Below are 23,707 nucleotides of genomic sequence, written 5' to 3' on the forward strand. Positions count from 1 at the left end.
GATCCAGACAGAGAGACTTTCAGCTTTGTTATTAGTAGAGATATTCCATTAGTTCGTGTTTTTGATGCTAAATCTTTATATCAATAGATTGACTTTGGTACTGTATCATGGAAAAAGAATTGTACATTTAAAATAAAAGTAGATGTCTGTAATTAGTTAAACACTGAAAACTCTTTAATAAAAACTATTTATTGTTTCCCGCTAATACCGAGAATACCGGTATTTTACCTCAACAAATACCGGTGTTTCGAAATTGCAAAAGTATCTCGAAATACTGGTATTCGGTATGCCGGTATTGCAATCAGTATTCAGATGTGAAAACTTTTTTGTTAAACAATTATTAGAGCAATTTTCAGCGCATAGTTTAGTTTTTTAGTGTATATTTGTATGCATGTTTGGATGGTTTTAATAGTGCATGGAATCCGGTCTCTACTTATCAGTAATGTGCTAGACGTTTGTTTTCAATTTTTATGAGAAGAGACAGATGGTAATCTTTTTAACGCTTATGGTTTCCTTATACGAAAGTAAACAATTGAATGAAATATCGATAACTTTAAAGATCAAATTATAACAAAACATCACACGTTGAACATTCAAGTCTTTAAGAATTCTTTTGATGTTTTCTCAAATACATCAATAATTATTTTAAGAGTTAATTTTCCCCTTTCAAGAAATAGAATCTCGTGCCTCTAATAATACACAGCATTTTTCAAATCAGTGTTTTAATTTATCTTCAAGTAAATACAAAGGTTTTATTCTGTTAGAATAATAATTTCTTTAACTGCTAAATCAAGTGCACATTAAGGGGATGTAGGATGGGTGACACAACGCGCGCCTGACCAAAGACAGCCTAAAATTGCTTTTGGGAGACTAAAACTTTAAAAGATTCGCCCCAGACGCCAAATCGGTTACAATTCAACTGATTCACCAATGTTTTTGTTGCCTTATTTACAGATTCGCTTCGATATAACAGTTATTGCAAAAGCTTTTTTTTTTTAATTTCCCCCCTTCAGGGGCATGAAAACAATGTGCATTAAAGCTAAGAATTCGACTGGGAATAGTCCTGAATTGAAAATTTTTGGTATGTAATGGATACAAAGTTGGTGATAAAAAACCTACTACTACACTGGAAAAAAACTTTCCTAGAAAAAACGTTCCTAGAAAATAATGAGCAACTAATTTCTGCCAATAGCATATCTGGAAAAAACTTGTTAAGTTTCCCGCCACCTTCTTGAAATTAACCTGGTATCCTTTTGGAAAATTCAGAAACCTTCACAATCATAGCCAGTCATGTTTTTGGAATAACTCAGAAGCCTTTAGCATTTTTTTTTTTTTTTTTTTTTTTTTTGTATTTAGTAATATCATAGCACCTTCCTGATTCACCGTGAAAGCTACTAAAGCTAATATGGCCAAAACCAAGACGGAATTCCTTCAAACCTACAATATCCGATGACTGCATTTCGCCCTTGATTGGGGCTCAGTCAATCCAGAGGAGCCGCACAATTTATGTATACATTGCTTAGTTGCACGTTTTCTTAAACATCTTTTTTTCATTTTTCGAAACAATTAAAAGTAAATAATATATTAGTCCGAACAAAATGTGATTGAGACTATCCTACAACTGTATTTTATAGAAGCAATGTCATCATAACATTCAGCATACTCACTGATGAAAAACATCATTTGCCTGCTTTTCCACAAGTGATGCTGTTTATTGTCTATCCCTGTACATGCCATTTTTTAGTCGTATTAACCATCCAACAGCGAAAGACAGCATTGGATTCATAGGAAATAAAAGGGAAATTATTTTTACCATCATTTTTAAACTTCTTGCAATATGATACAGCTTCTTATCTCGTTAAGTGTTATAGTGTTTTTATTATTTTCAATTTCTTTTCGTAGTAAAATAAATATCTTTAAAACGGAAAGATAAAAATGTTGAAAGCAGCGGTTGAGATTAAAAGATCAGTTGAAGCGTCTGTCGTTGAACGAATTTATAAACAAACTCCACAGAGTTCGATAAGCTTGAAAAAACACCTTTTAGAAATGATGTTTCGAGAAAAGACCTACAATTTTTTTAACAAAGGGATATTTTTTATTATCTTGTTATCCCCCGTTACCTGAAGATTAAATGCATATTTTAGGTGATTTTAAAAAAAGTTCAATTTTTTTACGATGTGTGACTAGCTGATCCTTTACGAATATGAGTTTTCAAAACGTGAATTTTCATTAGACAACTGGTTATAGTTTTCATGCATTAAAAAAGGCTTTTTTTTTAAATAGCAAACATTTAAACTATCTCTGATGCAGCATACGAAATAGTTGCCTGTAATTAAAAAAATAAAGAAATAAAATATTAAATTCCGATAGTTGCTATAGAGCTTGACCACGGAGCAAATTATTATTTTCTCCTTATTTTGTTGGTTTGTTTCTTAATAGAATTTTTTACAAGGAAACCAATATGTGTAAAAACAAAAGGAGTAAAAAGTTGATATTATTAAGAGAAAAAACTGCAAAATTAAACATTTGAAGATTAATAGCAATAATCGCAAACATAGCTGTCAGCGCATGATTCCAACATCAACAAATTAGGCACTGTACTCACAACTCACCACTAAAATCTCTACGCGGGAGCTGTAAAGATTTCACTGCACGCTCGATCCCGCTGATCTTACCTGTTACAAAATGAAGTGGTCCGTTTCCGCTTCCAGTTCATCCGCCATCTCTCCCTGGCTTTAGTAAAAATACAAGTTGTTCATTTGACGATGCTAAATGATAGACAGCCCCTGTAGATTCAGCGGTATCCCTACGTCAACAAATTAGGCATTGCACTCACAACGTCTGTCATTTAGCATCGTCGAATGAACAGATTGCATTTTTACTGAAGCTCAACCACGGAGAAATGGCGGATGAACTGGAAGCTGAAACGGACCACTTTATTTTATAACAGGTAAGATCAGCGCGATCGAGCGTGAAGTGAAACCTTTACTGCTTCCGCTTATGGATTTCAGTGGTGAGTTGTGAGTACAGTGCCTGATTTGTTGATTTTGGAACACGCTGAATGTATAGGGGCGAACAATGACAGCTATGTTTGCGATTATTGCAATTTATCAATTTACGTTTCATTTTGCAGTTTTTTCTCTTTTTATTTTTACTTCTTAGTATTATTATACATTTTGATTTTTCTTGTAAGAAATTCCAAACCAACAAAACAAGAATAAGAAAACTTTAGGGTTCAGATTATCTGAACCACAAGTAAACGTCACCTCATTTACTTTTTATGAAAAATTAAAATTGTCTCATTTTGGTAGATGGAGAAGAGTAAATTTGAAATAATAGAGTGTGACTAGTAGATTAAGAATGAAGGGCTATACAATTTTTGAAATTACTAGCAGTAGTAAGTCAAAAACAAAGGGTTCCACATTACCATTGTCATTTTCTACTGTTATCATTGTCATCAATTCCATACAACGTGCTGCAATTGTTAAAAATAAAAAAGAAAGAAACGACAATGCGGAACAATTGGGTAGTTTCTCACTTTTCAAAACTATTTTTTCCCGAAAAAGCATGGTTGAGTTACATTTTTCTCTCTAAATTTTGACTTATAAAAACATAATCTTAAAAGACGTTCAGTCGTTGTTTTTAAAGCCCTCGATCCGTCTCTTAAGTGGCGACACGCTCCAGGGTCCGCCATTTTGTGTCGTTCCGCAACTTTCTCCCTATCTCAACAGTAGAAAAATACAGAGTTTCGCTCATTGAAAAGTATATTTTTATAGATTTTTAATCGTAACTTATGTAACTGATATATACATACAAAAATGTTGAATTTTACCTTAGTAAAATATTTTTGTTTCATTATTAACCCGAATATTAGTAAAAAGGTGTTTTGAAGAAATTTTTGACAATTTTTAAGAGTAATTTCTTTTTTTTCCCCCATATAGATCTTTTGAGTTACAAATTACTTGAAGTGTTTTAAATATGCGTTTTATTATTAGAAAGTTGGTGTAGTAAAACCAAGGGCGGATACAGAAAAATCTCTCGGAGGGGACCCGGGAAATTAAATAGTACCTCCTCCTTCCCCCAGCCACATACGATGTTTCATAACAAAGTTTTCATTACGTTATTTTAAAATGTATTTTTTTTAAATTTTTTTAAGATCCCTTAAACTAATGATCCACTTCTAAGTACATACATATTATGTACCAATATACTTTGAATGTGGACGTAAAACATCTTTAACGTTTCAAGCCAATTAAATACTAAACCATAATAATGTTACCAAAATAAAAATGCTAAACAATTAGCGGTTTTAATTTTAGGAACAATGTCGTAATGATTATAACACGAGGGCAAGGTTATTCAATAAAAAAATATACCCATACCTCATTTGAGGTTTTAATATTATTTTATAGTATTTATAGGTTGACAATAAAAATTTATCTTTGTTCCTCGCTGGAATTCATTTGTGTGTTAATTTAACTATAACCATTTAAATATTACGTTTTCCCTAACTAATTTACATTTCACAGCATAGTTGCTTTTTGTGCAATCCTGTATCTCCTTGCTCAGCCCAAATCATCTGTTATTGGCATACTTGATAACGATAAAAATACTACTATAGTTGAAGCAAACCTAACCTAGTAGCATTGTGAAGGCTAAGCAGATCCTAATCACTGCATAAACCTCCCTTCCACGTTAGGTTTACCCCCACTATAGAGCAATGACACAGAAGAAACTTGATGCTTGCTTCAGAGAAGCCTTTATTCAAAATTATCACCACAATTACTATTAATATTATTGTTGTATGGCACCAAATTGTTGAAACAATGGGTTTTATGTTTAATCATTTAATAGGGAAATTGCATGAAATTTACTGTTTTTTGACCATAACTTTTTTTTCTAACAAACAAATATGGTCAAAGTAATGGGACCTAAGTTGAGCCATCCCCTATCCATTAAAAGAAGAATCATCAAAATCGGTCCATTAGGTGAGACGCTGTGAGTGGACAAACAAAGAAAAACCCGCCGAAACCGAACTGATAACCGCCTCCTTTTTGAAGTCGGTTAAAAACAGGGCAAATATTTTACTACTGTTAGCAATTTATTAAGTGCCGTCACATAGTTGAGCTTTACAATATTTGAAGGAACTATTTATGATGTTTTTAGTGAATGTCCTTATTATCCCATGAAAATTAACAAACCGTCAGACAATTTCATGAAAAGTAAAAAATATTACAATTTCAACAAGAGTTTCAAAAAGTATCTGAAATTGCACAGCAGTATTGATGAAAACATTTAAAATACATAAATAATATTTCAATATATTTCGATATAGTAATTTTGAACTGTTAGAACATCTTAATGCGCTACACCAAGACATCTTCACATTAAAGATAGCGTTTGATGAAAAATACGAATAGCAAATAGAAAATATCTAATATTCCGCACAGTGAAATCACACAGGCAACGACACAAAATGGCAAACAGAACCCACGTGACTGCCCGCCTCCAATCGCAGTCGAAAGCGGCGCGCAGTGCATGGATCAAAGTGTGTCGCCACTTAAGAGACGGATTCAGGGCTTTAGTTGTTTTCACTTTCGCTGCTGACGTCACAAGTGAGCAAGTCGCTAGGGTTACCAGAATAAAATTTCAGGACATTGCTAAACTTTGCCAAAAGATTTTTTTTTCACTAACAATTTTCGCCGCGCTAATAATTAATCATTGTAAGTCAAAAAAGACAGCCAAGAGCTCCGATTCAAGATAGATTTCTCCACGTTTGGCGTCACACGACGAAACATTTTGTTTTAGGAATCAGAAATTAAAAATAAAATAATTAAAAATTGAATGTTGGGAAAGTAAAAGTGTTTTCCGGCTCCTTGTTATTCTTTTTTTATTCAAACAATTTCAGTAACTAAAATTAGTACTTTTGACTGAAGGAAACAGCCCAATTATCACTAATTATCTTCAAGAGACAATACTTCATTGTCACCGTGATTTAACACCAACTCATTTTTTCAAAGTTTTTATACATTCTTCAGTTTTTCTGTATAAACGTCATAAATAGTATGTGACGGTCATGGTTTTTTATTCTTCTTCACAACAAAATACAACAGCATAGCTTATTTTGATTTCTAAGAAATTAACGAATATAAAAAAAGACACTACAGTTTTTAGTATTAAAACAATTTTAATCAACATAGGTATCTAAAGGTTGTTTTAACAGTTTAATAAACTTTGAAATTCTAAAGAAACATTTCGTCATTGTCATCTGAAAAGCAAATTCAATCAGTTTCTCTTCTTGACAGATGTGATTTAGAATCACGCACTCTTGTAGCTGAGAAGGGGAAGACAAAAGTACACGAATGGTATTGAGCTCTTCATTGATTGGTTAAAATTTTCGAATTGCACCATTTCAATAAAATCTATGTTTTCAATCCTCCTCTGAAGCATGGATCGTAACGTGGGCGTGGTTTAGGTTCGGCATCCACTGAAAAGAGAAAGTTCTTCATATAGAAAAGTTCTTCATGTAGAATACAGATTAATAAATATACGTTCTACACATACTGCCAAGTTAACAATACTGTAAGGTCAGATTTTTATTATTTGATAAAATTGTCTTTGAGTGGCAACAGTCAGTTGTTTACAATAGAAATAAGAATGTTCGTAATGATGTATTGTCCGTTTTTCACGAGAAGGCACTTCGCCACGCCCCCTTGAACGCAGAGTTCCATTCTACGCGGGGGTGATCGGTACGCAATCCACGCGCTTCCAAAGGAGACAACCAAACAGCCTTAACTTGGACGAGCATTTTAATGTGCAAAAAAGGTCTTAGTGTCCTTTACATCACTTGCATCACTTGTCTGTTGTCATTTTAGTTATTCTTAGATTTTAAAAACCGCTGCTTTTACAACAAAATGCCATGATCCGAATATACCTTCTGCCAAAAATAGCAAAATAGAATCATCGAATACCACGTGACAAGGGAGGGTTCAATTGCCTTCTTGTGAAAAACGGATAATAATTACGTTGGAATTTCAGTATTGCATATTAAATGCCGCTGTTAGTATTCAGCAATTGTTTTTATTAAATATCAGTTTGTTTGTATTATTATAAAAATTATCATTAACTTATAGTATCATTGATGCCGACACCGAAAGATGAAAATTAAGAGAGACTAAGGCCTCCTACACACGAGGCAACTTATTTGAATCAACTTTCAAACGGGCGTTTATTCGGAAGTGTAACCTCGTAGAAAAAAAAGAAAGCACCAGACATCCTTCACACGACAGCCAACTCATCAGGCACATTTACCGCTACCATTCTCACATCGATGAGTTGAAGCAACTTTTTAGTGGCCATTTCAAGCATTCGCTCTACTCTCAAGTAAACTAGTTGAGTCAACTCGATTCAGTTTTAACAGCGTTATGGAGCAATTACTTGAATAAGTTCAACTTAGTATGAGAAAAGTTGATTCAACTAAGTTGTCTTGCGTGAAGACAACGAAAAACGCCAATCAACTAGTTGACAGGCAGCTTTTTCGAAAGCGGATTCAACTAAGTTGTCTCGTGTTTAGTATGCCTTATGCATAAAAGTAAGAAGACTTTGTATGAATAAATATAGGGACAAAAATTTGAATGAAAAGGAGATTTTCAAAATATAAGTATGGATTTTTTATTTGAGCCCACATAATACCCGAAATTTCGGCATTTTGGAAATTGAGATAAGTGTTTTCTTCTTTTAAGTAAAAAAAAACCGACAGTTTTAATTCTTTTTACAAAAAAGGAAGTATTGTATTCACGAAAAAAATTTCACTCAAACACCGCCCTTAATTTCCATTTTGCTCACCCCCGAATGAATGTTGAGTGTTTTTTTCGACTCGACCACTGCTGGATAAGCGCCTAAGAACGTATAGACACGCGAAATATCCATTTTGACGATTTCCGAGTTAATTACAATGAGTTTTCTCGTGACGTCTGTATGTACGTATGTATGTATGTGCGTACGTGTGTATATATGTTGCATAACGCAAGAACGGTATGACCTAGAAAGTTGAAATTTGGTACGTAGACTCCTAGTGGGGTCTAGTTGTGCACGTCCTCTTTTGGTTACATTCGGGTGTTTAGAAAGGGGTCTTTTGCCCTTTTTTGGGGGGAAATCATTGTTAATTTCGATATAAACTCAAGTGGTGTTACATACTCTTGGCGATATATCGCCAGTCTTTTAGTCGCCAAGTTTTGTCGCCAACTTGGCGACAAAGTTAGCGATTATTTTTTTTTAAATCTGATTTCAATTTGGCCACTGTTGGTGATATTTAGAAAGAAAACTATTGAATCACATTAAAATCGCCAATAATGGGAAATGACAGTAAATTGGAGTAAAAGGAAGTCATGTGATGCACACATCAGCTCGTTCAGTTTTAAAATAAGAACAGCTTTAAAAGAGGAACAAGTTTCTTTTCTCTTATAATTGATAATTAACCTCTTGCAAGAAGTAAAAATTGAGGCAGCTCAGATAAATATGAGGAGCGTTTTAGCGCATTTGATGGGAAATAAAAGTTTTAAAAAGATAAAAAATTGAATTAAATAAATATATTTCAAAAATGATCGGAGGCAGCATCCCGTAACAAGAAGAAAACGTGCGCAGACGATACTTTAGTTCCATAGCTTCCAACTGCAACAATTCATTCGGATAGTTTGAATCGTTGCTGCGTTATACTAGAAAAAAAAAGGCGCGACAATTGGAAACGTACTCCAACGTTGAAGTCCGCGGAACAGTACGTTTTTTGTGGGCAAAGCTGTGAAAAATAAGCGACGTGGAAAGTTAAGCAAAGGTGTTGTTCTTTTGCACGACAATGAAGACTTCACAAGTCTCGCACAACGCAGGGTTTGCTTCACAGTTTTGGATGGGAGGTCTGGCAGTATCCACCCTACAGTCCTGATCTGGCGTCCTGCAACTTCCACGTGTTGGCAAACTCAAAGAACATTTGGGTGGAAGAGAATTTACTAGCGGTCACCAGGTTCAGACAGCTGTTCTAAGCTGGCTGAAGGACCAGGGAGCGGATTTCTATCGTCAGGGCATCGAATGATTAGTGCTACGGTCCGACGAATGTCTGCAGCGAATGGGAGATTTTGTAGTAAAATAGAGTGATGTATGTGTGTCATATTGTATTGTAGCACACTTCTCAATAGTGTTTTTTGACCTAAGTTGTTCGAGTGTAACTTACTTTTTGAACGTCCGTAATATATCACAAGGATTCAACGCTTGGTATTTCATGTTTTAAATAATACTAATACCATTGATGCGATTTCCGTATCATTCACAAATGCCTTAATAATCAGAAACACTGATGTGCAAAGAATAAATATCCAGAGACAGACAAAAATTGTAAAATATTAGAAGCCAGGAAAATTTTTAAGACTCCAGACTAATTATTTCTCAGTTTATAGGAAAATTTAGGTTATCACAGCTTCTCAAACATTCTTATTCTGGAAGAATTGTTCGAGAAAGTACTACATTTTTAAGTCAGTTGGGTGACTTGGTGCTCCGGATTACTCGGGACTTATCGGTATTTTTGTGTTTGCAATTTATATGCATGGTAAAAAGAGACTCTTATTTATTTTTTCCTTTTGACAACAATCAATCTAATACTTAATTACACTGAGTGGTAAAAAAGAACCTTGAAAATGCATTTGACACCATTCGTGCTGATTTTGGCGCAATATTACCCCTAAGGCTCTTGCGCCATTAAAGCAACCAGAGCATGCCAAATAAAGCAACCAGAGCATAGTGACAACCTGAATCCAAATATGATCAGCGTTTCTCACCCTCTAATTTTTAGAGATAGCTCCCCTTTCCCTAATTTGTTCCCTTTTCGACATGTCACATACATTATTTTAATTGGGGGGGGGGGAGGTACCGTTATATATTAACTGTTAACACTATTCGGAGAGGTTAGAGGAATGAAAAATTCAAAAACATGAACATTAACAGCAAAGCGACGATTAGGTGGTATTCTCCCTTAAAATATTCAAAATATAATTTAATTTTTGTAGGGGCTTGTTTGACATTTTTTTCATTTATTTTTGGTGTAAAACCAGGTTATCGAAGTCACTCCGATGAGCCTAATAACCGAAAAAATTTCCACGTTGTCTAAAACAAGAAAATAAATAAATTAAATAAAATAGAAAAGAAAATCTTAGAGACATTGTTTGTTACATACGAGTTTCAAAGCGGGTCTACAGTGAAAAACCTACTTGTATTATTTATTATTATTCAAAATAAATTCACAGATAGAATTAAAACCAAAAATGAAATTAAGAATGCTTATAATATAGCATTAACGTACACTTTGTTGCTACTGTTTATATCTTATTGATATAGTGATAGCAAAAATGTCAAGCGTAAAAGTTAAAAGATAATAATACAATGTTCAAACGCATAAATTTTCAACAAAATGCCTTTGTATCATCATTTACTATTCAGCACAAAAGTTAGTGATAGATTTCTTAAATGTCACGAGTTTGGAAAAACTTAAACCTTTGAGATCTTTGAATTCTTCGAGTATCACGACTTTGGGTCCAGCTCCTCCCGATCTCGCCACCATATCGTATGCGGCAAGGGTTCGACGTTTCCGCTCTTCGGCTTCTCTTACCCGAGCCCGGATCGCCCTCTCCATGGGATCGAGATGAGAGTCATCTTCTGGTGCGGGCTTGGGAACGGACGCAGGTGCCACTGAAATCAGAACTCATATTTTTACAAGGAAGTTTATTATTGAACAAAAAAATGGGAAAATGTGACTCTACAGCTACTATGAGTCTGGTTCTAAAGAACCTGGCATCATACGTGGCCTGAAATACATGCATTGAAAGTCCGATTACAGTATTCAACAAAAAAAGAACTTTTTGTCTGCATCCCGGTTTTAAATAGTCAATTCCTACTAATTTTGGGTCGAGAAAAACGAATATGGTGGTGGATTTTTATTATTAGCTCTTGTTTTCAAGAGACATAAAAGCCCCCTGGAGAAAGATGCACAGCAACAACACATTGATTTAAAGGTTATGATAAAAAGGGAAAAAAAATCCTGTGCAATAAATGTTATTAAATCGGTCCTGTTTTAAACAATACTTATTTTTCGGAAAGCAGTGGTTGCTTTTGACTTATTTCTGTAAACGCTTTATTTTTCATTGCTTTTTGTACGTCAAAGAAGGACTATCTCTTCTAATAGTTCAGCAGCGTTTGGTGAGCCTTAACTCAGCCCAGTGACCCTAATATCTGCGTTCCATTGTAAAAATATCATGGTTAAACCTTTCCTTAGGCTCGCTGCTCATAGCTTTAGTTTTTAAACAAAATATCCTAAAAGAAGTGAAGAAAATAGAGTTTTAGAGGCAGATCATTCATCAATAGTTGCAGAACTTTCGTAGGGATTGTTTGACCAACTGTTTTTAGTTCTCGTCTTCTCTGCTGCTTGGAAATACTTGTAATACGCCCTTAATGGCTTCTTGGGTGTTATTTTTTCCCCCTCGCAACTTTTTTTTCAAAAACTGTGATTTTCATAATTGCACGTACTTGAAGGGTCGTTGAAATTTCTCTCCTTGACCTTAGCTTCAATGTGTCTTGAAAATTTCCCTCTAAGGTATCGGAAAATTGTCTTTGTCCACAACTTTCACGAAGTTCTTAATCATTCCAAGAAAAGTTAGCATGGGTAGAAGCAGAAATGGGTGGATCTACTAGAGGCTGATTTTTGGCATTTCTCATCCCAGAATTCAAATTTCTTGAAGTCCATTTCGGTTTTATGTAGTAAGATTTTCTATCCCAACCAGTGGTCAAAGTTTAGAAGACAGTCGGTCCCATGGGGTGCGTTTCTATCTGCCAGGAAAAAAAAGCATTAGTGAGAATTCACTATCCTAGTTGGCTCTGTATCTTGAAAACTAGAGTTATAATCTCAACTTTTTAAAGTGATTTTCTTGTCTCTCGTATCGAGGCAAAATACTTCAGAAATAACTATTTTTGAGCTGGATGCATTTTTGGTGTTGAGTAGTGTTATCGGAGTGTGTATGATCCGGTTCGAGGATTACCCTTGTGTGTCCAAAAGGTAAAAGGTACCAAATTAGGTGTTTCATGAAAGTGAAAAATGCGAGTTCTGAATATTTTTAAAAGGATTCTCTTTTTAATGAAGAATGAGTAAATAGTTTACGAATAAGAGCCATTTTCTTTGTTAAGAGTAGACGATCTGGAGTCATTGCGTTTTTTGGTAAAACATTCAATTAGGAAATTTTTGCTTTCAACTACCCACGTATGTCATAATTTCTTTGTCATTGGATGGAGAATGTGGTGCTGGAATTAAAATACTTTTCTGCAGAAGCACCTATGTATACTAAATCAAAATGATCTTGTAGGTGAGACTGAGGTAATGGCGGTCAGCGGGTAATGGCGGTCACTATGATTTCTCGTAAAGTGAATGACGCAGATTTAAACTGATTGGTGCTGCCAGTTCACAGAAGTTTTTGGATATACTACTCAAGTGCTCGCCATCTTGGCAGTCGTCGTTTACCTGTCGTGTAAGAAAGACTATTTTGATGTCTCGCCTTATAAGAAAGAGAATAGTTTAATCCACTATCAGCTCTTACTATTTACCTTTCCTGGAACGTGACTGATCTCACAATAACAAGGTAAGCCATTTTTTTGTATCACATAGTGTTTTATTAAGGTTTTAAGCATTGGTATTTGTTTTTTTTTTTTTGTTTTTTTTTTTTAGCCGTTGAAGGAAAACATGCAGTTGGGGGTAATGGTGGTCACCACACTCGTGATAATGGCGCCCCCCTTCTGAAACATATTTATGTGACTTGCGCTCTGTAAAGTAAAATTTTATCTTGAGCAACACATTGGCAGTGCCCTTAAATTTGTAATACCACTTTTAACCATGGAAAGATGACTTCTTTAAATCATTGACTTCATATTATGTCTATACTTTCAATTTCTTTTCGCAATAACTAAAAAGCGGAGTTATGTAATAAAATAAACATGAAGATTTCAGTTTAACATGCTTATGTCTTTGAAAATCCTAGTATTTCTTGTTTTACAACCATTAAGTAGTAAATTTCTTTACTGACTGCCACTACCCCAGGGTAGGGGTATACCGGTTAAAACTGATTTTGCAATATTTTTTATTTTTCCAATAGGTAAGATAAATTAATGCTCAATTTGAGTCTGCAGTATGTAAAATACACTATATGTAAGCAATTTTAATGATTGCATTTCAAATTTTAAAAAAAGTAAAGTTTTATATTCATTTTCCCTTAGGTAACTCCCATTACCCAAGTCTCGCCCCTAACTCTGAAAAGAAAGAGCCGAAAAGGAATTTTAAAGAAGTCCACTGCTAATCTAAGACATTTTCTTAAGGCATACTGCACTTCTAAATTTTGCAATTTTAATGACAAAAATAAAATTTTCAACATAGAAATTATAGACATAGTCTGTGAGCTCTCTTAGAGCAAAACATGTATATTGAGTTACGAAAGGATTGCTACTTTTAGACGAGATAATTTATGTTTTGAACAAAGTAACATGTGAGATTTTAGTATCTCTGCCGTAATCTTCTTACTATCGTCTAGAGTAATTTTTAAAAACAGGAAGTTATGATTATTGGATTTTTTAACGTAGCATACTTTCAATCTCGGTTAATTTATCCGGCAATTATAAATAGATTAATAGGATCTACTTTTTAGGAACAGACCGAAACAAAAAAGGCATATATATATATATATATATATATATATATATATATATATATATATATATATATATATATATATATATATATATATATATATATATTGTTTTCAGAAAGGACTAACCTTTTTCGACTTTTGGCACTCCACCAGACATACTAAAACAACAACTTCCTTTTACGGGGGCAGGCGTTTTTAACTTGGAGACTGGAAGAAGAAGATTTTTCACATTAATAAAGCAAAATAAAACAGTTGTACCATAAATAGCATCTTAATCCAAAAAGATAGCATACTACGTGCAGGTGATAGCAGGGGCGGCAAATAGGGGGGTCAAGAGGGGGCGGTCGCACCCCCAAATTTTTTGAATAGAATGATAGAAAATGGGTGAATTCAATTTATGTAAGTCAGAAATCAATGTTCATGAAAAAAAATCTCTCTGGTTCTCAGTAACTATTTGATGAAACTCGACATATTCCCAGACTAGAAAGTGTTTTTCGTTATTTGGATGACGACTTAGAAATTCATGAAGTATTTTCCGGCCTTTTCAGACATAGAAGATAGAAAGAACCATGGATAATTTTAACTAAAGAAGAAATTTCCTCATATAGGCTAAATATTTCATACTTGTGTGCCCAGTGTAACGATGATCTGTTCAATATGAGAGGCTCGTGCAAAGTCGTGTGGCTGCAAGATTTTCACAAGAAAATTCTTTGATATTTTTACATTTACCCTCCTTTTTTAAGTGTATATTTATTTAATGAGTGTTCATCACTTTCTTCTGCTAGAAACACGTTTCAGCTGCTCAATGCATTATATGCTTTCATGGATATTTCTTAAAAATGCATGTGATTACTGAATGGAAAAAAAAACATATCAACAAATACGTTTTATGGGACTCTATAATTGTCCAATCTCGGAGTGACACAGGGTGGTCTTCAAGAGTTAAAACCATAAAAACATTTCTCGATAACTTTGAAACAGTGATTTGACGACTGGTAGAATTATTGCAAAACGATTCTTTTAATGGTGAAAAAGTTCATGCCCTTTTAGCATGTATGACTTCATTTGAATTTTTATTCAATTTATATTGAGGAACGTTTTTGAAAAATGCTTTACTCTATCAAAACATCTTCAATTCGCTACCCTTAATTTTTGGCTATTCCAGCCACCGTTCAACCTACAATTGATCTGTGCACCATACTACCATAGTTCAATCTACAATTGAAACTGAAAATAGATTCTACATAGTTGTATATTTTAATCAAGCGTGAAAGTTTTCAAAAAAAAATTTCCTCTGAGCCAATTTAAAAATAAAAAAAAAAGTGACATAAACCCACATGATGATGATCAAAGTCAAACATTGATTTTTTAATATTTTGTATGAAATAATAGATTTAGTTTCAAGTGCAACACAAGATTTGATGATAAATATTTTTCTGTATGGTTTGCTCTATATTATCTAGATTTTGGAAACGAAAAATAAAATGTTTCAATTATGAGTAAAACTTTTAGCATGAGGCAAGAAAAATTACAAGCAATATACCGACAAGACCGATTATCACATCCAGAGACTGCAGTTTCGTACTTGCTATGAACTCATCATTCTGGACAGGGCCGTAACTAGAAAATTATTTCAGGAAGGGTTTAAAAACTTTTATGCGGAGCGTTTTGCGCTATTTGTGCTAATGTTCAAGTCGTCGGGTTATCTATTATGAATTTTATTTGCAATTAATATACATATGAAAGACATTTGAGTTTTGGAACACTATTTTTTTTTGGAAATTTTTAAATATAGACGAACATTTAAATGTCAAGCCGAACTTTTCGAGGGGGGAAGGTGAACCCTAAGACACCCCCCTTGTATACGGCCCAGTTTCTGGAATAGTGAATAACAGAGTGGGAATCAAATGACATATCATTGAAGCTGAGAGCGCCGATGATACTAGGTTATTCAGTGGAAAATTAAGCCCCTCACAATTTTTGAAGTTGCCTGGGTGATTTTGAAGAGCAAGATATAAAAAATGTTTTCATACATAACTTTGTTACTTCAATTATTTTTTAACTATTCTAATCAGCTCAGCTAGTAGAGAAATTTTTTTTACGTTTCAGTAGGCTAGAGAATAATTTTCGAAGCACAATGGCAAAAAAATCAAACGAAGTCATACATGATAAAGGTCAGAGCTTTTTCACCATCTTTTCTATTTAGCTGTACTGGCAAAACGGCACGACACTGGGCACTGATAGATTAGTAACACGATTCCCTGCTCTTCCGAATTCCAAAAATCATGCATTAAAGCTTTTCCAAAAGATATTATAAATTTAGTCTCGAGATGTTTTGTATGATAACTTCTTAAAGTGAATCAAAATTTTAATTGTTTCTAAACACTAATTTTTATTCATAATAAACCGATTTTCTGACCACTTCCTGCTAGCTAATGTGTATTTGGAACCGCACTGTGGTAATACACATTTGAGAAACTCGACCCCCCAAATGAAGTGCTGAAATGCCGCCCCTGGGTGATAGGAATATACTGTATAATAGCACAAAATTCAAAATTATTTGCTGTAAAAAAATTCCATGACATTACTGATTATTTCCGTGTAACGTTTCGGAATTTCAATGGTTTTTATCCACTTCTTAGAAAAGTCAAATATCTTGGTCAAAACGTTTAATGAATTGCTACAAGTTGCACGAATGCGGACCTCTCACTGTTGTGAAAAATATTTTTAGCTCTCAGTTTAAAGATTAACTGATCGTATTTATAAAGTGTATCGGATTGAGTTCTATTACGGCCCGTCCAGTCTGATTAAGCTTCCAAAGGGAGCGAATAAGTTCATCGACTGCGTAGCTTTGCAAGAATTGCAGGAGAGTAAAATGCTTGATACTTCCTTGCAATTCAATCTTAGCTTTGGCCATGTTTCCAATACTGATTGTAGAACTTTCTTGACAGATCAGGAAGATGCCAAGCTATTTACACCTGCCAAAGTTTACTCTAAAGTTCCAGAGACACGACTGGAAGATTTCTGAATTTTTCAGGAGGCTTCCGCGATAATTTCAGGGAGGTTACTGAATTTTAGCAAAAATGTTCCGGGCTTTTTCAAGATATGTTGCTGGCAGAAATTGGGCACATTAGCTGCCCATTATTTTCCAGGAACGTTTCTGAATCACTTTTACAGTGTACACGGTATGCACTCATGCTATTTAATCCGCGTAAGAACTATTTTTCAATAAAAAAAAGTGTTTTGGACTTTCAGACGTAAAGCGGTAATTTTACTGATAAATAGGACAACGTGTGAAACATGTTTTGGAGTGGAAGTGGTTCCTATTAACCTCGAAACACAAATTTGAGCAAAAATAACGTTGGTTTTCTTCACTTTTTAATACTGTCCTAATAAAGATAAAGGTAGAACCATGTCAATTCAACAAGGGCAGCAGCATGATGGTCTCGGATTTTTTTGAATTTAACATATGTTAAGATTCATAAAAAATTAAGAAATACTTTTTTTTGCCCAAAAAAAATTCCTTGGCCGAGATACAGGCTGCCAAAGATGGCAGTCCTGTCATGATTTCTCACTTGGGATTTTCGTCAAAATCTTTAAACTACATTATCTCAGGAACGGTAGAACTTGATTTGTTGCGGTTTGTTTTATTTAGAAGTATATTTTTTCTTGTTTAAGAACATATGCAACATTTTAAAATTTTTGCTTTAGTTTTTTTCCGCAGTCTTTTGAAAAAAAATTTAAATAATGTTTTTGATTTTTTTCAAAAATGTTAAAGTTTAAAACAGTTTTTTCATTGAAAAGGAGTTTTTACGTGGATTAAATAACATGAGTGCATAGTGTGTACGTGAAATAATTTTGAATTTTGTGCTATTTACAGTATATTTCTATCACCTATACGTAGTATGACATCTTTTTGGATTAGGATGCTATTTAGAACCACTAGTTTGTTAGAACCACTGAGAACTACGTTCCCTAAAAAAGAGAGCTTCTACTTTTTCGTTTAACAGATTTTAGAGACTTTTGAAAAAATGAGGGTTTTTAAGGAACTCTTTACATAATTGCAGACCTGAAAATTCAAACATTTTTTTCGCAACAAGTATCCAGGAGTTTTATTTTTTGTGAAAACAAGAACGCGGTCTCCAGCCGATTCGCTGCTTTTCCCCACGCAACCTTTCAGCTTAGCGCCGAAAGAATCGTTTTAAGCGCTTGTTCTCACTAAATTCAATATCCTGAATAAAATGCCGACTCAAAATGAAAGTTCTGCTACACGACTAAATTAAAAGTGTTTTCTGGCCACTTGCTGTGAAAAAAAAAATTGAATTTTCAGGTCTGCCTTTACGTAAAAGTTAATTAAAAAATCTCATTCTTTCTTATGCCTCTAAAATCTGTCAAACGAAAAATGAAAGCTCTCCTTTTCAGGGAACGTAGTGCTTAGTGGTACTAATAAACTGCAAAAAAAAAAAAAAAAAAAATGAACATGCTAGAAATTGACATTATTGAGAAAAATCAAAAACATTGTTTTATACTTTTTTTTTTTCAAAAGACTGAGGAAAAAAAACTAAAGCAAATATTTCAAAATGTTGCATATGTTTTTAAACAAGGAAAAATATATTTTTAAATAAAACAAACCGTAAGAAAACATGTTCTACCGTTCCTGAGATAATGTAGTTTAAAGATTTTGACGAAAATCCCAAGTGAGAAATCATAACAGGACCGCCATCTTTGGCAGCCTGTATCTCGGCCAAGGAATTTTTTTGGGCAAAAAAAAAAAAGTATATCTTAATTTTTAATGAATTTTAACATATGTTAAATTCAAAAAAATCCGAGACCATCATGTTACAGTCCTTGTTGTATTGACATGTGTATTCTACCTAAAACAATTTTCTTCTTAGGTGACATTTTAGACTATATATTTTCTTTTAAAAAGCTTTCATCACAGCATTAAAGCTTTTTCATCACAGGATTGTTTGTAGGAAAAATGTGGTCAACAGCGGAGTAGTATCTCTGCTTCTTCCCTGATTGACTGAGCCCCAAACAAGGGATAAGCGCAGTTACTGAGTATTGTAGCATTTCAAGAATTGCAGACAAATGTGATGGTCGACATTTGCTTGCAATTCTGCGTTAATTTCGGCCATATTTGCCTCAGGAGTTTTCCTAGTGAACAGAAAGCGGCCAAGTTATTGCCATGAACATATCTAAGTTTTTTGGGAAGGTTCCCGACTCCAGAAACACGACTGGCTTTTATTTGACAGGTTTTTGAAATCTTCTGGAATCAGGTTAATTTCATGAAGGTTACTGACTTTGAACGGGAAGCTATCCATTTTTTTTTTTTTTTTTGCTAAATATGTTACTGTTAGAAATTAGGCTTATTAGCTGTCAATTTTTTCCCCAGGAACGTTTCGCATTTTTTTTTAAATGTAGGTGATAAGACAAAAACATACCATCTGCACTCTTGAAAGCATCGAATTCTACGATTCTTGCACCACCAGCCGGTTGACTTTTGGCAGCGTGATCGTATGCAGCCATGATTCTTTTTTTCCGATCGTCAGCAGCTCGGAGCCTCTCTTGGATCGTTTGTTCTACAAGATCCTTGGGACGATCCATCACACCACGCGCAGGAGAATCAGAACGGCTACCTTAAAGAAATGATCTGTTTTTCAATTTGAAACAGAAAATAATAGAATGAAGTTCAAAGAACGAAAAAAAAAACATTTCCGAATAATGAGGAAACTCCGCTGTGCTACTTCCCGAATTTTACAAAAACAAGACGTCTCAAGCAGAACTGGTACTTTGAATGGGCAGTTTTTTTTTTTCTGTGAGTATGGTTCACAAAAATTAGAGATTTTATGTATTGTCATGTCACTATTAAATATTGAGGTTAAACTAAGCAAAACTACACAATAGTAAAGCGTAAAAGTAGTAAAAATAGCTTTGGCGCAATTTTTACGAAAACTCTTCACAAAGTGATGTGGTGATGTGGATGGGTTACCAAGACCATGTAGTTTGCCCATGGAAAGACATTTTTCTTTGGAAACAGCAATAAAAACTTGAACAGTTTAGAATTTAACCGAAGAAATTTGGCTCAAAGCTGCCAAATTTTACTAGAAATTTATGCCCGTATTTAGTGAAAAAATTTGTCAGAAGAGCATATCGGGAGCTTTTTTTCAAATTTTTTGTTTAAAATTTATCCAGTGCCATTACTTCGAAATTAAACAAGAGTATCATCAACTATCAAGTAAAAACGAAGTATTAAAAAGTTAAAAAGTCAAGTTATTTACGGATGCCCTCATATAATAAGAAAGTCGTCCTTTTTTTTTCTAGAAAGAATCGATTGGTTACAATTTTCCTGAGTTTCTAAAGTTCTAAAGCGAGGCTAAGGGCATTAGTAAACAATTGGATGGCAATGAAAAAATACATTAAGTAATAAATATATGAAAATAAATAAATAAAGGAGCCGAATATGTGGGATGAGATACTATAATTTTAATTTAGAATTGAGCCCTACAAATAAAGATCGATGCCATTTAAGTCTGAACTTCCGCCGTAAACTTCTGCTCGAAACCTCAGGTTTAGCATCCATTCAAAAATTGTTTTTCATCTCAAGTTGCTGCAGGCAATTACATAATACTTTCGTTTCTCCAATTTTTCGCGCTTGCTCGTTTCTTTCGAACTCGGTTGCAGTTTGAAAGTGCCAATCTTTCAATTTTTAAGAAATATTCCCAGCCGTAAGAAACACTGAGATGCGTTACGAAGCCACTATGTGTTGAAAATTGTAGAGGACAAGCTACATAACTATGAATGAAGAAAAGTTGAATATTGAGAAACTTAAATTTACAGATAAGAGGCAGACAGCCGGTCATAAAGCGTGTTGGACTTTTTTAAAAATTACCTAAAATCTTACTCTGAACATATATCTAAGACCAGCTTGGACTTTCAAAGTTTAAGAAAACATGGAAAGAGCAAATAGAAAAAGTCAGAAGCTGGAATCAAGTCAAGAGCTAAAAAAAAAAAAAAACGTTCAGGAGTCCAAACTACTATCAGAGGTAAAGATTCCAGAATTGCATATGTATAAATGAAGAAATGTTCAATGCTGATATGCTTAAATTTACTGAAAAGATTCAAACGCCAGGTCATGAAGCCGTATTACACTAGGCTGAAATTTACTTAAAATCTTGATCTGAACCTAGGACACAATTCATTAGCAATCAGCTAAGACAATCCAGGTAATCCAGATTTGAGATAATTTGAGAAAAACTGGAGAGAAAATAAGGAAAAAATGGGCAGAAACTAGAAACCAAGTCGAGAGCAGAAAAACTTTTAAAAGATCAGAAGATGTTATTCGTTTCACTTACTAGTGTGAAAGAATTTCATATGAGAGCTTTCTTCCAATCAACTAAATCGTATATTTAATTGAAATGGGTGAACAAAGTTTAATTATTCAGTTATGTTACACTGTAAAAACGATTCAGAAACGTTCCTGGAAAATAATAGGCAGCTGATGTGCCCAATTTCAACCAGTAACATTTCTTACAAAAACCAGGAACGTTTTCCGATACAAGTGAGTAACCTTCCTGAAATGCTGGGAAATATCCCCTGTTAAAGCCAGTCGTGAACCTTCTACAAAAATTAAATAGGTTTAATGTATTTGATTAGAACCTTCCTGGTTTACCAAGAAAGGTCCAGAAGCATTACCGCGACCGTGGTCAAAGCTGCGCGAATAATTGCAAGCAAGAACCACCCATATTTCATGCCTGCAATTCCTGCAGCTATCCAGTGACTTATTTGCTCCCATTGGGAGTTCAGTCAATCTGGACGGGCCGTGATCAAATTGAAGCCGATACACCTTATAAACATGCTCAGTCATTCTTTAAACTGGTAGCAAAAATATCTTTCACACCAGTGAAATGTCTGCATTCGAGCATCTTTTAGCAATTCAGGAAACTTTTTTGCGAATATACTTGATTTTGCGGGGAAATAGGTGAAAACCTATGAAATCCCGAAACGTTCCACGGAGATAACCAGTAACGTTTCGGAATTTTTTTACAGTGTAGGCTTGTTAGCAGTGTCCGATAGAGATATCGAAGGGACCAAGGCCAATCGCTTTTCGGGGATCCCTTGTCAACAAAACTTACAATTTTAGCCCTTTGAGGACCCTAAACAGTGGAGACCCTACACCATGGCCTAATTGTCCTATTCAGTAATCGGCCCAAAATCGAATTCTTTAATGGTAATTTGAAAGATCCCTGCTTTTACAAGCATTCCACTCTACTTTACCCTAATTGTTTATTTCTATCTCAAGTCAATTAACAGAATAAAAGAAGTTTAACGTATTTAAAATCAAATTACCTTTAGATCCCGGTGGTCCTCCTTCTTTAGCCATTTCGCTGTACATCTGTAAAGTTTTTCGCTTCTTTTCATCTGCTTCTTTCAGACGATTTCGAATAGCTGCTTCTCGTTCATCTTCCCTTCGGCGTCGGTCTTTTTCTCTTTGTGCTATTTGACAATTTCAGAATTATGAGTATCAAAATAGCAGATCAACTACAGTTGAATTCAAAAATTTGAGGGGAAATGTTCAAATAATACTGCGCAATGAATCAAAAGTCAAAATAACCTGAGTTTTCCTCCGTTTTGAGGGTTTATAAGAGTAATAATTGTAACAGTAATAAAGCAAGGAAAGATCTAAATACAAAACACATTTTAAAACAGCACAAATTACCTTTAATTTCAAATTGAACTTTCCTTAGCCTATCTCGAATTCGTTTCCGTTCGTCCACATCTTCTGTTTCATCCAGCTGTAAAATAAAGTTATTGCAATGACATTCAACTTTTAAAAATACATAAATAAAAAGTTTTAAACGCTTTAAGCTCAAATAATAAGTCGTTCTATATTAAGGAGCAGTAAATTTTAAATGCATTGCACTGATATATGATAGATTGACTCTACAACGCTGAAAAGTGTGGTCAATGTGAAAGCGTCTCTCCACGAATCTTGAAGGCGTTTAGCACTTAAACATGCAGCTGCCCTGCGATTGTCTAATAGGAATGTGAGAAAAATTCTTGCACAATGGTCTTCACAACGTGAATATTCTTTCTAGCCGAACAAGATTATGTCGGTGTAACTGAGGAAGAAATTATTACCGAGTAATAATCAAAAAACCACCATTGTGAATCTACTCTTCCACTACAGCATGACGTAGGGTAACGACTAGGGTGGGTCGATTTTGACTTTTTTTTTGAAATCGAAAACGCCTGTGGTGAGAAAAGTTGTGTATTGGCATCAAATGCTCGCATAAAATTTTTTTTGGAAATCAAAATATATTTAGATTCCCCGCCAGCCCCTTAAAGTTTGGCCAAATATGTAAAAATTGACATTTTTAAATTTTTTTTAAAAAAATCTTATGTATAATATTTTTAATCGCCTGTTGTGGGAAAAGTTGTGTATTGACATCTAATGCTCATATAAATTTTTTTGTTGGTAATCAAAATATATTTAGATCCCTCACCAGTCCCTTGAAATTTCACCAAATATGGAAAAATTGACATTTATTAGTTATTTTTTAAATTTCTCATGTTTGATTTTTTTAATCACCCGTAATGAAAATGATTGCTTAGTAAGATTCTTCACTCATAAGTAATAATAATAATAATAATATTCAAGCTCCGCTCAACCGGTGAAATTTGAAATATTTTCATAATTTTTAAAATCTTTACGTTTTAAGGCAAAAATTTTATCCAACACTTTTTTTAAAAAAATTTAAGCATTTTTATACTTTATTTTTCTATAATAACACTATAGAATTCTTTAGGATTAAAACATAGGTATAAAAGATTAAAGTACCAGAAGTCCGTCATTGCAGTTTTACAGCAGCTCTTCGCTCATTTTCCCGAAGTATTATGGAAAAATGACTAAGAATTCACCCCAGAGTTTTTTGTAATAAAGAATTTTTACCCTTATACATTGCTTTGTTGTCAAATTT

General features: G+C 34.0%; 2 protein-coding genes across 2 annotated transcripts in view; both read right to left on the minus strand.

Moving 5' to 3' along the window:
- Nucleotides 1-6,167: 6,167 nt before the first annotated feature.
- LOC129224412 (uncharacterized) lies at nt 6,168-22,525 on the minus strand. The gene is made up of 6 exons (XM_054858860.1): nt 22,447-22,525; nt 22,077-22,223; nt 19,172-19,366; nt 13,854-13,934; nt 10,537-10,731; nt 6,168-6,487 (listed from the first exon to the last, which is right to left on the minus strand). The coding sequence occupies exons 2-6, from the start codon at nt 22,120-22,122 to the stop codon at nt 6,423-6,425; spliced, it is 582 nt and encodes a 193-aa protein (XP_054714835.1). The 5' UTR covers nt 22,123-22,223; nt 22,447-22,525; the 3' UTR covers nt 6,168-6,422.
- A 110-nt stretch (nt 22,526-22,635) lies between these two features.
- Nucleotides 22,636-23,707, minus strand: part of LOC129224870 (uncharacterized) — a 57,763-nt gene continuing 56,691 nt past the window's right edge. The window contains exon 6 of the mRNA XM_054859417.1: nt 22,636-22,763. Within this exon, the coding sequence (XP_054715392.1) occupies nt 22,636-22,763 (128 nt within the window). The remainder of the gene's footprint in view (nt 22,764-23,707) is intronic.

Source organism: Uloborus diversus, chromosome 6, assembly GCF_026930045.1.
Source record: "Uloborus diversus isolate 005 chromosome 6, Udiv.v.3.1, whole genome shotgun sequence".
NCBI classification, from domain to species: domain Eukaryota; kingdom Metazoa; phylum Arthropoda; class Arachnida; order Araneae; family Uloboridae; genus Uloborus; species Uloborus diversus.

Bases quoted from the DNA above. Each gene is read 5' to 3' on its own strand.
- LOC129224412 (XM_054858860.1), bottom strand. From the start codon at position 22,122: ATGTACAGCGAAATGGCTAAAGAAGGAGGACCACCGGGATCTAAAG. The intron at 19,367-22,076 runs GTAATTTGATTT...CATTTCTTTAAG, and splicing joins AGGACCACCGGGATCTAAAG to GTAGCCGTTCTGATTCTCCT. The intron at 6,488-10,536 runs GTTTAAGTTTTT...TTCTCTTTTCAG, and splicing joins AGAATTCAAAGATCTCAAAG to TGGATGCCGAACCTAAACCA.